Source organism: Genypterus blacodes, unplaced genomic scaffold, assembly GCF_046128005.1.
Source record: "Genypterus blacodes isolate CSIRO-AG114 ecotype Tasmania unplaced genomic scaffold, CSIRO-AGI_Gbla_v1 ptg000019l_1, whole genome shotgun sequence".
In the NCBI taxonomy this organism is placed as follows: Eukaryota; Metazoa; Chordata; class Actinopteri; order Ophidiiformes; family Ophidiidae; genus Genypterus; species Genypterus blacodes.
Window position 1 is genome coordinate 2,712,177 of NW_027466832.1, and position 15,499 is coordinate 2,727,675.

General features: G+C 42.5%; 1 protein-coding gene across 1 annotated transcript; it reads right to left on the reverse strand.

The window, feature by feature from the left end:
- Positions 1-458: 458 nt before the first annotated feature.
- Positions 459-3,792, reverse strand: LOC142991463 (Krueppel-like factor 2). The gene is made up of 4 exons (XM_076141626.1): positions 3,495-3,792; positions 2,499-3,263; positions 1,671-1,905; positions 459-1,573 (listed from the first exon to the last, which is right to left on the reverse strand). The coding sequence occupies exons 1-4, from the start codon at positions 3,570-3,572 to the stop codon at positions 1,398-1,400; spliced, it is 1,254 nt and encodes a 417-aa protein (XP_075997741.1). The 5' UTR covers positions 3,573-3,792; the 3' UTR covers positions 459-1,397.
- Positions 3,793-15,499: the final 11,707 nt, after the last annotated feature.

The window sequence follows — 15,499 nt, forward strand, 5'->3', positions numbered from 1 at the left end:
CTTTGAAGCTGACATTTCTCCTTTCTCTTGCTAACTTCCTTTATACCAACAGGTTGTCATTGGTTTCTTTGAGAGAGGGTTCCTCATTCTTTTCTCCACTTCATCCTTCCCACTCCTTTGTGGTTTGCCCCCATGCCCCGACACAGTCTCTATCTATATCCATCCTCTGTAATTATGTCAGTGTAATGTGTATATTTTTAGGCAACTGCCACAGCTCTCATGCAGCAGCTGGAAAGCATTGGTCTGCAGTCAGACACTGTGTGATCTGCCACGCTTGACGCTTTGCTATATCCTCTGGCATCATGTTATGGCTGGGTCTATATTGGATATACAATGCAAGTGTTACAATTGGACAAGTTGGAATAATGTTTAATTTCTTCATCACTAATTCATCATATATTCTATCTTTATCAATCCGTCACATCAAAAGGCTGGCAATCATCCTCAGGAGTCATAAACCATGTTGTTGAATTAGTTTAATATGTACATTAAAATAAACTATTTACATACATACATATAAAAAGATTCTATTTACAAAGCACAACATTTAATCAAGACACAAACAAGTCTTAATGCCAAAGACTGTGTAGCCCTTTGTCAGTCTGGCGATGCTGGGATGGCACATGCACTCTGTGTCCTAGTCGACTTCAAATGCCATTACAAAACAGACACAACATTCAATTCGCCCTTCAAAAAGGACACAATGAAAGGCAGTTTCAGAACAAAACATTGTCTCAAAGCTTATTTCATGTGCTGTTTACAATAACATATAACAGAATAAACTTTGATTGTCTTTAGCCAGTTAAGGATATGGCACTCGTAACATCTATAATGTTATAGAAGGCACTAATGGTGAAAGTACATTGCTTTCCTGAATCAAAAAGGTGTATCATTGCATGATAGGATTGTCTTCCAGTTGCTCAGTGGTGTGTCGGCCCTGCCTGACATGTCCAGAGGAATGTTCTTCCCTTTTTTAAGATTACAAACAGTATTCCATACAAAGAAGTAGTACCAGCTACACATTTTTTATAAATGCTTTTTCTGAACAGAATGAATCTGTTTCTGTCAAATCAGAGTGGACTTGCTCGTTGTTTTATGGTTCTGCTTTTCTCTTAGGTCAAACAATAACATTTAAATAGATTTTTTACAACTTAAAGGGCAAAAGCTGCATGTCCTGATGATGTTTGGCCCACATGAGAAGTCACTGCAATATACCTGAAACACAAGTCTGTCTCTGTGGCTTCATATGGGAGCTACATCTGCAGTGTTTGTATGTCTATAAAATTCCTGTGGAATTTATGGTTTTGATGTACCTGCACAGCATCCTTGCACAGTTTTACCATGGGGTTACTAGGAGCTGTGCAGACGTCATTAATGCTTTCCATCTTGGGGTTTCCTCACATGTGCCTCTTCATATGGAGGGCGAGGTGGTCCGACCGGGAGAAGGCGCGCTCACAAAGGTGACACTGAAAAGGTCGGTGACCCGTGTGCTTCCTGAAGTGACGCGTGAGCTCGTCGGACCGAGCAAACTTCCAGCCACAGCCGTCCCAACTGCAATGGTATGGTTTCTCTCCTTCAAGACACAGGAACACACCCAGAACAATCACCAACTGTCATTTTTTTTATCTTCAACCTTATGAAAACACCTTCCACATGTGTGCGAAGCTTACCGGTGTGTGTCCTGAGGTGCGCCTTCAGGTGGGAGCTCTTGGTGTAAGTCTTGCCGCAACCAGCGAATGTACAGGTGTGTGTTGCGGTGCGTTTCCTTGGCCAAGACCGCCGCCCCCTCTTTGGCTTGGTGTCCATCATTTCCAGTGGGGAGGATGGTGGAGTGAGCATGACCCGCTGGCCAACCGCTGGCTGCTGCATGCCCATGGCCCCGTCCTTCCCAAACATGCCAGGGAACTGTTGGAAAGTTGGAGGAAGTAAATAAAATGGAAACCAAACTAATTCATCAATTCATTAATTCTAAACTAAAATCACAAATCAAACAAACTCAACTGAAATCAAAATAACACACTTCAAAAATTGGGAGAAATACATAAGAAATCGATGGAAACCAAAATGTGTTGCCTCTACTGATTGAAGATGCAACAGCCTGTCATGTGAGCCAATCTAGCAGCTTTAACCAGGCTGACTGTCACTAAGGACACAGAGGGGCAACAGAGGCAGATATCAAATCTTCTACAGCTGCAGATAATATACATCTGCTCTAGAAAAAAGAGGAAACGGGAAAACACTTCAGAGGAACTATGCTTTTACACAACATTATATTGAAGGTGTTGAGAAAAAAAAAGTTTCTATTTGTTTCTAACTGTTCTAAGTTTTTATGTATTTTGTATGACTGAGTCTTCATCAAAGCCTTGCCACTGTTAAAAAAAGAAAAAAAGAAAGAAAAAAACCCAAAAAACCCTAAAAGTAAACTTCAATATGAAACAAAATTTGAAAAAAAAAATATTAAGACAGAAACTAACTCAAAGAAATTGAACGGAACTAACCTTGAACTGGTGATGGTGGTGCGCGCTGGGGAAGGTGAGCTGCACCCCGGGGTGAGGGTGAGGCAGAGGGTGGGTGTGGGGGTGAGGGTGAGGGAAGCCCCCCGGGACCGGGCGTTGCGGGTGGAAGGTCTGGGAGAACGTCAGCGAGGTGGACGGACACATGTGTGGCTCGGAGCTCATCAGGTCTCCCGGGCTGAGGGGAGGCGTCATGCTGCCCAGCGCTGCCTGGGGAGAATTGGCCAACCTCGGCTGCTGATCGTAGGACATCCTGCAAGACACGTTGCCCTCATGCTTGATTTTGGTGCAGCTCTGCGGCACCAGACCCAGAATGGGGCCGTATGTGTCCAGAGGAGAGGCGGGCTCCACTTTGATGCTCTGGTGCTCGGTGTATAGATCCCGAGAGGCGCTGATGAGGAATCTGCCCTGGATGCTGGCGCTGCCCTCGGGGACGAAGCTCGTATCCACGTCGGAGCGGAGCAGCTCGGCCATCAGGCTGGTGCTGTAGGGCGGCGGAGGGCTGCTCATACACGGCGCAGTGGAGTAGCTCGCCGGGGGCTGCGGCTGCTGGTGATACACTGGCGAGCCGGACTCAGGGAGCCGGTAAGACTCTGCCCCTGCCCCCGCTGCGGGTCCGCTGTCAGAGCCGGTGGTGTTAGCGAGAATAAACTCCAGGTCTAGGAAAGTATCCAAGTCCTCCTCGTCTTTGGTGCCGAGACAGCCGCTGTCCATGTCGGACGCCACAATGCTCATGTCGCCCTTCCACCTCTGCAACAGGGACGAGACTTGACCACTTAGTTTGTTTCACGGTAAAAAAAAAACAAAAAACAGAAACCAACAAAAAAAGCTGCTAAACAGTAAAAGAGCTTACAACTTTTCAGCCCGAGTTCTATTCTGGTGTGAATAACATTTAAACCAATACAACAAAGAAATGACGTTGGATGAATGTTGAATAAAGTTAAACAGAACTAATCAAAACAAGTGCAAAGGGCTACTTACAGCTTCCCAACATTTCTCCTTTTGGATGGCAAATGTAGCGATGGATGGTAGAATGGTCCCACTGACGGCCATGTCCATATACACTGGAACAGAAGAAAGCTACAAGAAACGACGCTTCTTCTGCCGTCTGGTGAGCTTCTGCTCCACAGTCATGGGCAGCTGGATGTGAGGCTGAGGGAAGGAGGCGCGTTCAGGATGGAGACTCAGTGCAACAACCAGCCCCCCTGAAGTTAACAGCCTCGGTAAAGAGGAGAGAGAGGGAAGAGGGAGGAGAACCAACAAGCTGTGCGTTGTGTTGTGACTCTGTACGCGCGGAGAGCTACTTAAGTGCTCCAGAAGAGCCCCGCCCCTCTGCCAAACCTGTCCAACAGCTGGCAGAGAGAGAGAGAGAGAGAGGGAGGGAGAGAGAGCGAGAAAGAAAGGGGGGGAGAGAGAGAGAGAGAGAGAGAGAGAGAAAGAGAGAGAGACTGTATAAAAAGACCCAGAGAGAGAGAGAGAGAGAGAGGGAGAGAGAGAGATACTGTATAAAGAGACCCAGAGAGAGAGAGAGAGAGGGAGAGAGGGAGAGCAAGAGAAAGGGAGAGAGAGAGAGAGAGAGAGATACTGTATAAAGAGACCCAGAGAGAGAGAGAGCGAGGGAGAGCGAGAGAGGGGGGGAGAGAGAGAGAGAGAGAGAGAGAGAGAGAATTTACAAAGGTGGAATAAGCTGCTAACCATTCTCTCTGCCTCACACGTACTACGCACGTTCTTTCCTCCACATATCTTGTGTTTTCAATCTTGCAGTGTTTGTCTTTGTTGGACACGTGCTCGCTTGCACATATGACAACACTGCTTGTGAGTTCAACTCTCTCAGTAGGGATCATCAACATGATGTATGCAAATGATTTATTGAAATGGTGCCAAAGAACAATTTGTGGATGTGTCTCTGTGTCTCTCCTCTGTTCCACTCTGCTGTATCTGTCTCTGTGTGATGGATCTAAATAGCTGCAGGTCTGGATTAATGGAGAACACAACAACAACAACAACAACAACCCCCCCCACCCCTCTCAATCGTTTCCCTAATTTGAAATGTAGATGTGCCACCTCATTTCTTCAGCTTTATAAAGTCTTTAAACAACCCATGCAACAAATCAGATTGATATTTATAATAGCAAACTGCATGCATTACCTGTTGTGCTTTTTGAAAGGTGAACATGTAGTTGGCTGCAGGAGAGACTTACAGTGGAAGAACAGGGGTGTGTCTTCAAACATACTTTGACTTTGTCCTCTGCTGAACCTAGATTTTGAATGCTAATTAGAGGCTGAAAGGGCCTTTGATACTGATTAAGAGTTTGTGAAAGCCTGGCAGCCATTTGTGATTTGGTGGCATTCCATTGTAGTTAGTCAGAGTGGATCTGCAGCATGTTACAAGCATGTGCAACATGTACCAACTGATTACCTGCAGGACAGCCGGCATCAGAGAAGTTTAATATACATTTTCTTATTTGTAAGAACAGTTTCTTTCCTTTCTAGACACAAGGTAAATTCATTGTATACTTACAATCCCTCAGATAAAACATAAAAGATGAGACTGGATTGTAGAAGGAGAAGTATGGTAGTCTTCATGTTGTCTTCATGTTATTGTTGTGGTTTCTCTATCCCTCATGTTGATTCAGGGTTTGGTGACGACAGATACAATCGCTCAACATGTCATGTTCAGTGATTCTATACTTTGACGTGATGCTCCTTGTTCTATGGTTCTGTATTCCAAAACCAGTCCAATGCTCAAATGGTTTGTCTGGAATAGAATAGAACAGCTGTCATAAGCAATCATGGCCTCTTGCCAATGAAATATAAATCTTTGCTGAAATGCCTTTCTACAAAGGCATACCAGGGCTTATAAAGTGACACTAGTTTCACATCCGGAATTTATCTCGGACTGCATTCTTTCACCTCTGAAACATTGGAAGACTAGGTCTAACCCTCACACAGCACAGCACAGGAGTTCTGATCCATGCACCGGTAACAGCACAGATTGACTTGTGTAATGTTGGTCTCCCAGGTAACTAAAATAAACTCCACGCTACGCTCCAAATCATTCGAACTGCACCTCCACTGCACCTGTTGTCAGTCGTACCCCATCCACTGACTACATCGCCCCTATCCTCATTCAGCTTCACCAACTCCCCATCTGAGAGCATATTGACTAAATCCTCTTGCTCACTTTCAAAGCCCTTTACAATCTTTCCCCCTCCATATCTCTCTGAACTCCTGATATCATACAATCCTTCTCGCTCCCTAAGTTCCTCCTCTGCTGGTCTCCTCTTCATTCCTTCTTCACAAATCTGATCAGATTGCTAGGCTATGGAACACCCTCCCTCAACACAACTGTCAGCTGGACACAATATCCCCTTCAAATCACACATCAAAACCTGTCTATTTAAATTGTCTTGTTGATATTATTATTATTATTATTATTATTTTTTATTTTATTTAATTTAACTTAACTTAACTTAACTTAACTTAACTTAACTTAACTTAACTTAACTGTATTTTATTTTATTTTTATTTAATTTTATTATTATTATTGGCCAAGCTTAATGCTCAGTAAGTTACAGTATTTATGAATCCTTTGTGGATTAGTAATGATAGATTCATAAAACTGACTTCAGGGTTACGTCATGTCTTCAGCAGTGGGCATTCATCCATCCACATAATGTGTTGTAAGATGGTACTAAAAAAGCATTAGGTCACAGCATCCATGTGAATGCAGCCACAATGAGACAAAGCGAAAGGAAGCTCTGCTGGGGTTGAACAACTACCAGTTTAAGGGATTTTTCACACCCTAACAACCTCCACATTGTCTTCACACTACACTATATGACTGACATGTGAACCACGGGCCCTAATGAATCAGGCCTGAGCTGAGGAGTTAGAGCAGCATGCAGTAGTAGTACATGAATGAGTGGATGTGACAATGCTGCAGGGGTGATGCACTGTTTGATCCAATGATACATCATCATTACAACCAGGCTGCCTTACGGTAACAAGCAGCCAGTCAGTCCCAATGTTTAGTAATAGGTATCAGCAGGTTGATGTCTCAGACAGCTGTGTGCCGATCTCACATCAACCTGGAGGAGCTGCTGCCGTACTGCAATGTTCAAAACTGCTTGACGTCTTTTGAAATCATGTCGGTTGTTGTGAGTCTGTGGTGAGACGCCACCTAAGAATGTTCTCACACCTAAAGTCAATACCAGAATTTGACCTTTAACAGATGAATTAATTGCTCTTTAACTATTTTTAACTTCTCTTTCATTTTATTTGACAAGGTCTTATGCTTTTCATACTGGCCCATCAGAGTGCATGATCTTGTTTTAGACACTCAAATGCATTGCAACATTCTGACCCTATAACAATCAAACAAACTTGGCAAACTGTGGCTAGCAGGAGATAAGTTAGTGCGCCTGTGGATGTGGACTCTTGAAAATACATTTCACACCTTTTTTGCGTTTTTGCGACTGATAGGTGTGACATGAGTGAAGCTCTGGAGTCTTTGAAAGGTTACAGCTACCATTTTGGTAATCATAATAAGAATGAACATGCTCCCCCAGTTGTTCACCAGATGAAATTGAACTTTCACTGCATCACCTGTTCAACCATCTCTGGCACTTTGTCCTCTGGAGAATTTCCTCATCCTGTGAGGAAGATGTTTGTCTTCCTCTGTATTTCCTCTGCTGTGTGTCATCTTAAGTCATCTCCCGTCTCCAATAACTCATCCACTTTCATCTTTATTTGTCCGTCTTGTCTTCTCTCTCTCCAAACACAGTGATTCATGGCTCAGTAATAGCCACTGTGCTGGGAGCCACCTGTGGCCTTACAGATGGTGCTGTAGCTTTAACATACTACATACTGAATCCATACTATCCCCACACGGCAGGGCTGCTCATTCATCACACTTTCTCTGTCACTGTAAATACATGTTCCCACTGTTCACACAGCAACAATGACCCTTTGCTGTTTGTTGTTTGTGTCCAGTCAGTAGAGAAATGTGTTCAATGTGCTTAAGATATTAGATTGTACATGGAAATGCATGCAAAAGTGTGTGTATGTGTGTGTGTTTGAGTGGCCTTGTCTGTGTGTTTTGGCCAAATGGAGCAGTGTATGATTTCCATGTGGATGTGAGTCCTGGCTGACTGAATGTTTCTCTGTGCAAGTTCCCACACTTGTTTCATGTCATTGTGATTATTTGTTATGTCTTTAATGCTTAAGATCGCTTAAACGCTTATAATCTTAAAATGTCTCTATGCCACATATAGTCCAAAGAGTGCTATTGCACACTTTCTACTTGCAAAACTATGAACCTGCGGATGACAACTGACCAAGCCTGTTGTAATGTTAGTGGAGTTAATTCATGTTACGTAACAAAGGTTCTGTGCATCAAAAACAAATCTTTTCTTTTCTCGTTGCCAAAGAGTATTTTCGGCTAAACTATAATAACTTAAATACACAGGATTTCATACCTACAGACACAACATTGTAGCAACCAAATTCAGTCTGAATAAAGGTGTGTCGAGGAAAAGTATCAGTTGTTTATTGGAGTAATGGTTTGAGCCTCGGTTTCTTGTTTGAAACGGTCAGGACTTTCTCGCTCTGTGAGAATGATTACAGCTTGTTTCTGTATAAAGTGGCTCTCCACAGCGCACATAGTTTCTGTCTTTGTTAAAATTCTTGGAAACACCTGCTTTGACTTCTCCACTTTCCTCTGCACGGAAGGAAAGCTGACCTGTACTGTGCTTAAGTGTGTGTGTGTGTGTGTGTGTGTGAACAGAGGGGCAGAACAGTGTTGGAGAGTGGACAGTGTGAGTCTGAAAGAGAGTGGCTCCTGCCTCAGCTTATATAGGCGGGTTATTTTTAAACCCACACCCCCTTCCATATTCCTTATTACTGCACTTCCTCTCCCATTCGCTCAGGAAGACCACTTGGCTGAGTTTCCTGCCGGCACGCCGTGCCGACTCAGAAGGAACCGGGGGAGCGATAGTGCTGAGACAGCCAGGCACTGGGGGCGAGAGACACAGCGAGGAAGGGAGGGAGGGAGAGAGAGAGAGAAATATGAAGAAGGGGGTGGGAGGGGTGAGACTGGCACTGGTTCAGAGTCTGACATGCAAAGACCTGGGCCTCTTCCAGGCCTTGTTAAAGTGTCTCTTTTGAATACTTCAGAAAGAGAGAGAGACACAATAAGACAAACAGATAGACAAGCAAACAGACAGACAGGCAGAGGGCAAAGGATTACAATACAGATACATGAGGTAAGAAAGCTGTGAAGTGTATATGAAACAATCCTTTGATTTGATGTATTCTGTGTATTTTACAACCAGCAGTCCCACCTGGATGCAGCCACAGGTCATTACTGGAACAGCAGGAGTGGAAAGTAACTCATTACATTTACTCAGGTTCTGTACTTACAACCTGTACAATGTTTACAGTTTCTGGAGGCTCCCCCTTTTATATTTCATTTATCTGATGCCTATAAATCTTACTTGCCTGATTGACCTGTAACATTACCATTCTGCTAATATAAGGGCGGTAAGATAAATCATTGTTGTTGTCAGATATAAATCTTCTCCAAAATGTTTTTAGCTCTCTGACTGATTATAGGTTTAAGTAGGTTTGTCCCAAAGTTATTTCATTGCTAATACTATAAATGAAAGCAGAGTACTAATCTAAATAGTGTAGTGTACTGTGAAAACATATGAATGAATTTACTATTATGTACTAGCTGGACATAGATTATCTGCATGATTTAACCTTTTATTCTTATGTAATGTATTTTTTTTTCTTGTATTTTCATGTATTCTTTTGTCTGAAAATGTCTTTTAACATGTTTTTATGTAAAGCACATTGAGTCTCCTCCGTGTGTGTAGTGTGCTATATAAATAAAGCTGCATTGCCTTTAGTTGTGATATTTCAGTAAAATTAGCTGCTAACACTTTCACATTAATGGTGTTGTGAGTTTAAACTTATGTTCACCATTTACAGAGAGCAGCAACACTATGTCATGTGATGGATGCTCACTTCACATCTCACTACATCACATATATGTATGTATCAAAAACAAGACCTTGATAATATGAAGTTTCATGAAGTACATGATGTTGCTGTCAGCAGGTTTTGTAATATTTTCTTACTTACAATAGTGACAACATACTCATTAGGGAGGATTAGAACATCATACTGTATGTGAGCAGCTCATCAAGTGAAGACTGAGCATGAAGTCCACAGCTGAAACAGAAAAGGAGGAAAGCTAAAATAAGAGGAGCTCTTGGCAGAAAAGGAGGGGGGAGATTCCAGGCATAGCTGTGGGCCTGTGTTGGACTCACTTATACTTGTGTTACAGTACAGTGCAAAGTTAAAGTTTATGGGAAGTCTACAGAAAACACATCCTAAAACCAAATCAGGCCTATTTTTTAAGACACCACTTACTCTAGTTAGGACCATACACCTCCTCTTACTTGAAATACTTGAGATGCTGAATCCAGCTGTTGACACATCAGTCTGTCTCATTAGATTGTCAAAAAGTTTTGTTTAAAAGAACGTTAACTATCCACTTACATTCTCCCTTATCCCAGAATCCATTGTTTGAGTGGCAGGACAGTTTGCCAGTCCTTCACAGGTACACTCAAAAGCAGACTAACCTAATTTACACCCAATTTAGAGTTTCCAGTTCCCCGACCACGCAATGTCTTTGGAGTCTCAGATGATCATCTCCAATCTGAGAAGCAACATTTCTAACCTCTGAGCCATCCTATCTTGTGCATCATTTTGTACACGTTGATCTCATATTCAGCCTGACATACTGGGTATAGAAAAAAGGGTCTAGAAAAATTGGGATTTCCTCCAGCACTGCATAGTTTCCATCTGTCCCGCCACATGATTGGCTAAATCAGGTGTTACTAGAATGTTGCCAAGTGCTGCTCATGGGGGATGTTGGGTTTCTTTAAATGCTGAATGTAATGCTGCATGTAAAGTGCCTGGATATAACCTTTGTTGTGATCTGGCGCGATATAAATAAAGCTTGTTGAATTGAATTAAAACAACACAAGATTTAACATGAGGTACAATAAAGATAAAAAAAACAAAAACAATAATCACTACACAATATATTTAAGTGCCATGGAGATGAAAACACCTGTTGCAGTTGGTAAGCATTAGTCAGCGTGTCAGGGAAGATAACTCCTATGATCATTATGAGGAGGATCATTTTCACATTTCATGTCAAAGCATCCAGGAATTTATAAGTGTTTATTTTTATACTTTGATGGACTCTTGTGGACAGCTCATTTAGGTTCCCTTCACTTTCTTTCATTGGACACATATTCCGAGGTGTGTTTGCTGCAAGAGGACCATATAAACTGAGGTGAATTGTATTTCTTTTTGTTAAATATACTTTTCCTTTTCAACCACTGTGTTCTGCTCCACTCTTTTGTTCAAGGCGGCTTTTGTGAAATATTTGGTTAAGTCCATGTTATTGGCAATTTTTCTGACAAAATCACTATGCAGATGTTGTAGGATATTGCACATGCTTCTGGGCCGTGACTGAAACCAGAGCAGCACTTAAAGTCCACTGTGGACCACAGTCCAGTTGAGAAATATTGGTCCAAGTTCAAATAAAATTTGGCCTTTCCACTCAGTGGCGCTCACATGATCTGGACCCACTTACTCCTTTTTAAAAACTGGAGTGGAAACATGAAGTACTATTTCTACTTCAGAAAAAACATTAACAACCCAGCAGTTTCATGGCAGCCTAGTTAAAGAAATTTCTAAAAGAATCCTACAGTCATTGGCATTTGGTCTCCATTCACCTCTCGTGCCTCCCTGATCAGCTGGGTGGCTGCTCCAGTGTGTTCGAGGCAGTCTGGCACTCCGGGGACGCCACCTTTCCATACTGATGTATCTATGTGCTTGTTCTTCAGGAGGATGTCCATTATCCTTCTGGATGGGACGCTAAACAAGATCTTTCCCTCCACTCTGTGCAGTGAGATGGAGATGCTCTGCTGCGGTTTCTCTTTGTCAAATCACTCGCAGCATCCTCCAGAGGATTCTTAGGAGGTCTGGGCAGCGCTTGTACACCTTATAGGGCAGTCCACTGGGACCTGGAGCAGAGCTGGCTCTAGCTGCTGTTGCTACCTCCTGGACTTCCTTCCAGGTGGGTTGAATAGTGTATTACAATAAGTGTTTGTGTTGGGTGGAGCAATTGGAAAATGTATGTCTAAATATCTTTCTGGGGCTGTCTTGGACGTCCACTTTACAAGAGACTAAACTTGCTGACAGAATACATTAGTATTCCACACAATAAGACATACTGTATATCGTATATGTATTTGAAAAAACTAAGCAAAAGCACATAGATGTTGTTTAGGTGAATATATATCTAATATTAGCTGTTTCATGTCAGTGGGAATTCTTCAAGCCTCAAATCTGAAACTAAACTGGCTTGTGACTAAAAGCTGCACTAAAAGTACAATATTAGTCACCACTGGTTTATGAAAGGTGTAATGAATCTTCCATCCACACAAAAGTTTGACACAGTGTTCTTCAAGGTTCAGTGCTTGGACCAATACTATTCACTCTATATCTACTTCCTTGATGTATTTATGTGTATATTTAGTGAATCTTGCTGTCAATCCCAGGTGTTGTTGAGAAGAAATGGTCAAGATAGGGGAAACGGTCCACACTTTCCTAAATGTTGCTTAGATAGATGTCACATAGATAGAGGGGTTTGAGAGGTTTCATTGGGTGCTGGTTCTGAGACTTCTTTACATTTAGATCCAGACTCAGGGCAGTATGCTGTACCAAAGGCATCAAGGATGCTCTCTACATCAATATCAGAATCAGCAAGAAAGGGCATTATCATCCTGTTGAAGCTACACGATAGAGGAGGAGCCCAACTTAGTTTTTTTTTTAAAAACCTTGGAGTATGAAAAGCCAACTGTCAAGGCTCAGGGTGTCCAGATCGTTGTTGAACCTGTTGTCTACACTTGAAAGGATCAGTTTTTGAGTCACTGGTGCTGAGCAAAAACAATAGAGCACCCCGGTTGACAGAGGCAAAGGCCTTTGTCAGGTCAATGAACACACTCAACTCTGTCACCAGGTTGGCTCTGCCACCGCTCTTCTCGCTCTAACCAGACCCATCGGGCTGCTGCCTCTGTTTTATTATACCACCTCAGCAGACTCAGAGTTATCCAGTAACTCACCTCACAAGCAACGTTAAGTCTACTCTGTGTCACTGGAATACCCACTGTTATGCCAAGTGGGCTATAGCGTTCTCCACAAACCTACAACTGTTCTACAGGACTACCCCCGCTGTCCACCACTCAACACTGTGATGTTGTTAGCCCCCGCTCTGCCACCGCTTTCCCGCTTTATCCAGATCTGGGATGCCTCTGCTTGGTGGTTTCGGCCTTCAATCCCAAGCAGTCCCAGAGTGACTTACCTGCAAAGCCTCTTCAGACTTCAACCGAAATATTTAGTCCTGGGGTACTGTAAGCTCAGTGAGAGCCTTTAAATCAGAGGACATTTCTGGGTCTGAGGCTAGTGTAGGTTATTTCCTCTTGGAAAAGCTACTTCTTCAGGTACGCCCGCATTTCCCAGTTGCTTGCGATGGCCAGGACCCCTTTGCTCCTCGTCTCTGCTACCACCCTCTCTCCTGACCTGAGAAAATGGATGAAACGAGACATCTTTCTAAACATAAACAGAGATTGCAGGATTGCAGGTGCTATAGGGACAGTTCACTCACATCATGGAATGGGAAGGAGCATATGGAAGTGTATTAGAATATGCTTACCTCATTTGTGCCGATTACATCTGCATTACGATGCATACATGACGACTGGAGAACGTGATTATTTCTCAGTACATTGTGCTTTTTGTTCTGTTACACCAACATAAAGAATTGTATTTTTCTGCTGAGGTGGATGGCAGCCAGGTTCCATAATCACATATCTGAGCCTGGATTTAACTGTACCAAGAGGATTGTGGGGACCTGGAGAGCAGTAGGGTAGAGCGTCCAGAGGCTGTTAGAAGAGGAGATTATAAGGTTGACTTGAAATGTTCTGGAGCTGAACCTCATTTGGAAGCATTTGAGTAAACTCTAACATCCTAGACAATCTTTTCTCTCGCTCTCTCTTTCCCAGTGTTTCTGACCCCCCCCCCCCCCCTCTCTGTCTCTCTCTGTCTCTCTCTCTGTCTCTCTCTGTCTCTCTCTCTGTCTCTCTCTGTCTCTCTGTCTCTCTCTCTCTCTGTCTCTCTCTCTCTCTGTCTCTCTCTCTCTCTCTCTCTCTCTCTCTCTCTCTCTTTCTCTCTCTTCCAAGACGCCAAAGCCACAGGATTGCCATTGAGATGGCCTGCCAGAAACCAAGTCTCCCTTTTTATTGAGGGACAAGAATTACAGAGTGAATGCTTTCAATATAGTGCTGTATTCTTGGCTAAGAGACGATGAGAAGGTAGAGAAAGGGGAGAGAAATATATACAGAGAGAGAGTTATCTGACAGAGGTAGGCCCAGCTCCACTGCAAAACTCAGTCCCACTTTTACATGTCTTGTAAAACTGTGCCAGCTGTCCAAATAATGCGTCCTGGCTACAGAACAGGTTCTCCACTGTACTCCCACTTTGAACTCCCTGTCGTACCAACCCTGCCCTCACTGCTCTCCAGCATTCTCGGGTCGGGAATACCAAGGTTCCCCAACCACAAATTACTGAGGCAATGCTGTGCTTGAGTCTTCATCTTGAGGCTCAGGGCAGATTCATGCCTCCATTCATCATTTTTTGTACTAGAGGAATTGCTTATTTTTCATCACAAGATCTTTTTCAAGGAGACAATTTTCAGGCAAATTAGGTTAAATACCAGAAGTCAAAATTAATCTAGCCCCTGGTCAACAAATTGCTGTAATGGGTTGATGACGCGGGTTAGGTTCTCTGAAATGCTTTTGAATTGGAACTGTTAGGAAAAATATAACAAGATGGACTTCATTGAGAATGAATTTTGATACTGCTAAATAATTTGATCCCTTTTGAAATTCCGACGTTTGCATTGACCATCTTACATCCCTGGTTTTAGCATCTCTGCACAAATTTAGTGTTTACAAAATAGCAGACTAGAATAAGCACTCCAAAGAGTGCCATGGTTGTATAGTGAATATGGACTAATGCTAACACGTCAAACTCAGGTATAAACAAGCTTAAATAGACAAATGCATTACATGTAGATCATATCTTTATTTTGGTGCTTAAATGTTGCCACATGTGTTGTTGAACCAAATGGTAAGATTGTTTTAACCAGCTCATTAGTGAACTACAGTGAGTGTTGTGATTGCGAAAGATTTCCCAATAAATAGGTCAAATAGGTCTCGTTAAGTGCCATGTTAACCTATTAATTCAACAAGTGAATGCAACTAAACCAAGCTAAGTCAAACAGGCTTTAATCGTGTCAGACTAACTTAAGACATCCTTAATTAATGTCAGTTAAACAGTGCTGATGTAGTCATGCACGGACCACTTAGCGACTAAGCTAACTGGTCATATGGCATATTAAAATTTTTAAGAAAAAAATGTATAAAAATACATTATATACAGACATTATACAGACATAATGTAATATATTTTTATTTCCGTAGTTAGTATGTTTATTCTTTCATATTTCAGTGATGATGAGTGACAACAATTTTCCATTCATCCATTTTATACATTTCTGAGCAATGTAGCTCAAATACAGCCTCCATTTCTTCCCAATGAGTCTCCAGATCTGGTCAAATTTCACAATTCCTTTGGTACCACACAGGTATTATCTATCTTCGATCTCACTGTAACTGTGATTATCTATCACAGACAGTAGCAGAGAAAGTACTCTGAATCTAACCTCTTCATTCGCCTTCAAAGACTAAAGAAAATGCAACCAAGGATAAGGAGAGGTTGGTTAATAATGTGAGTTGTCAATCAAAGGTCTTCCCCTCTCTACTGTCTATAGGCAGACA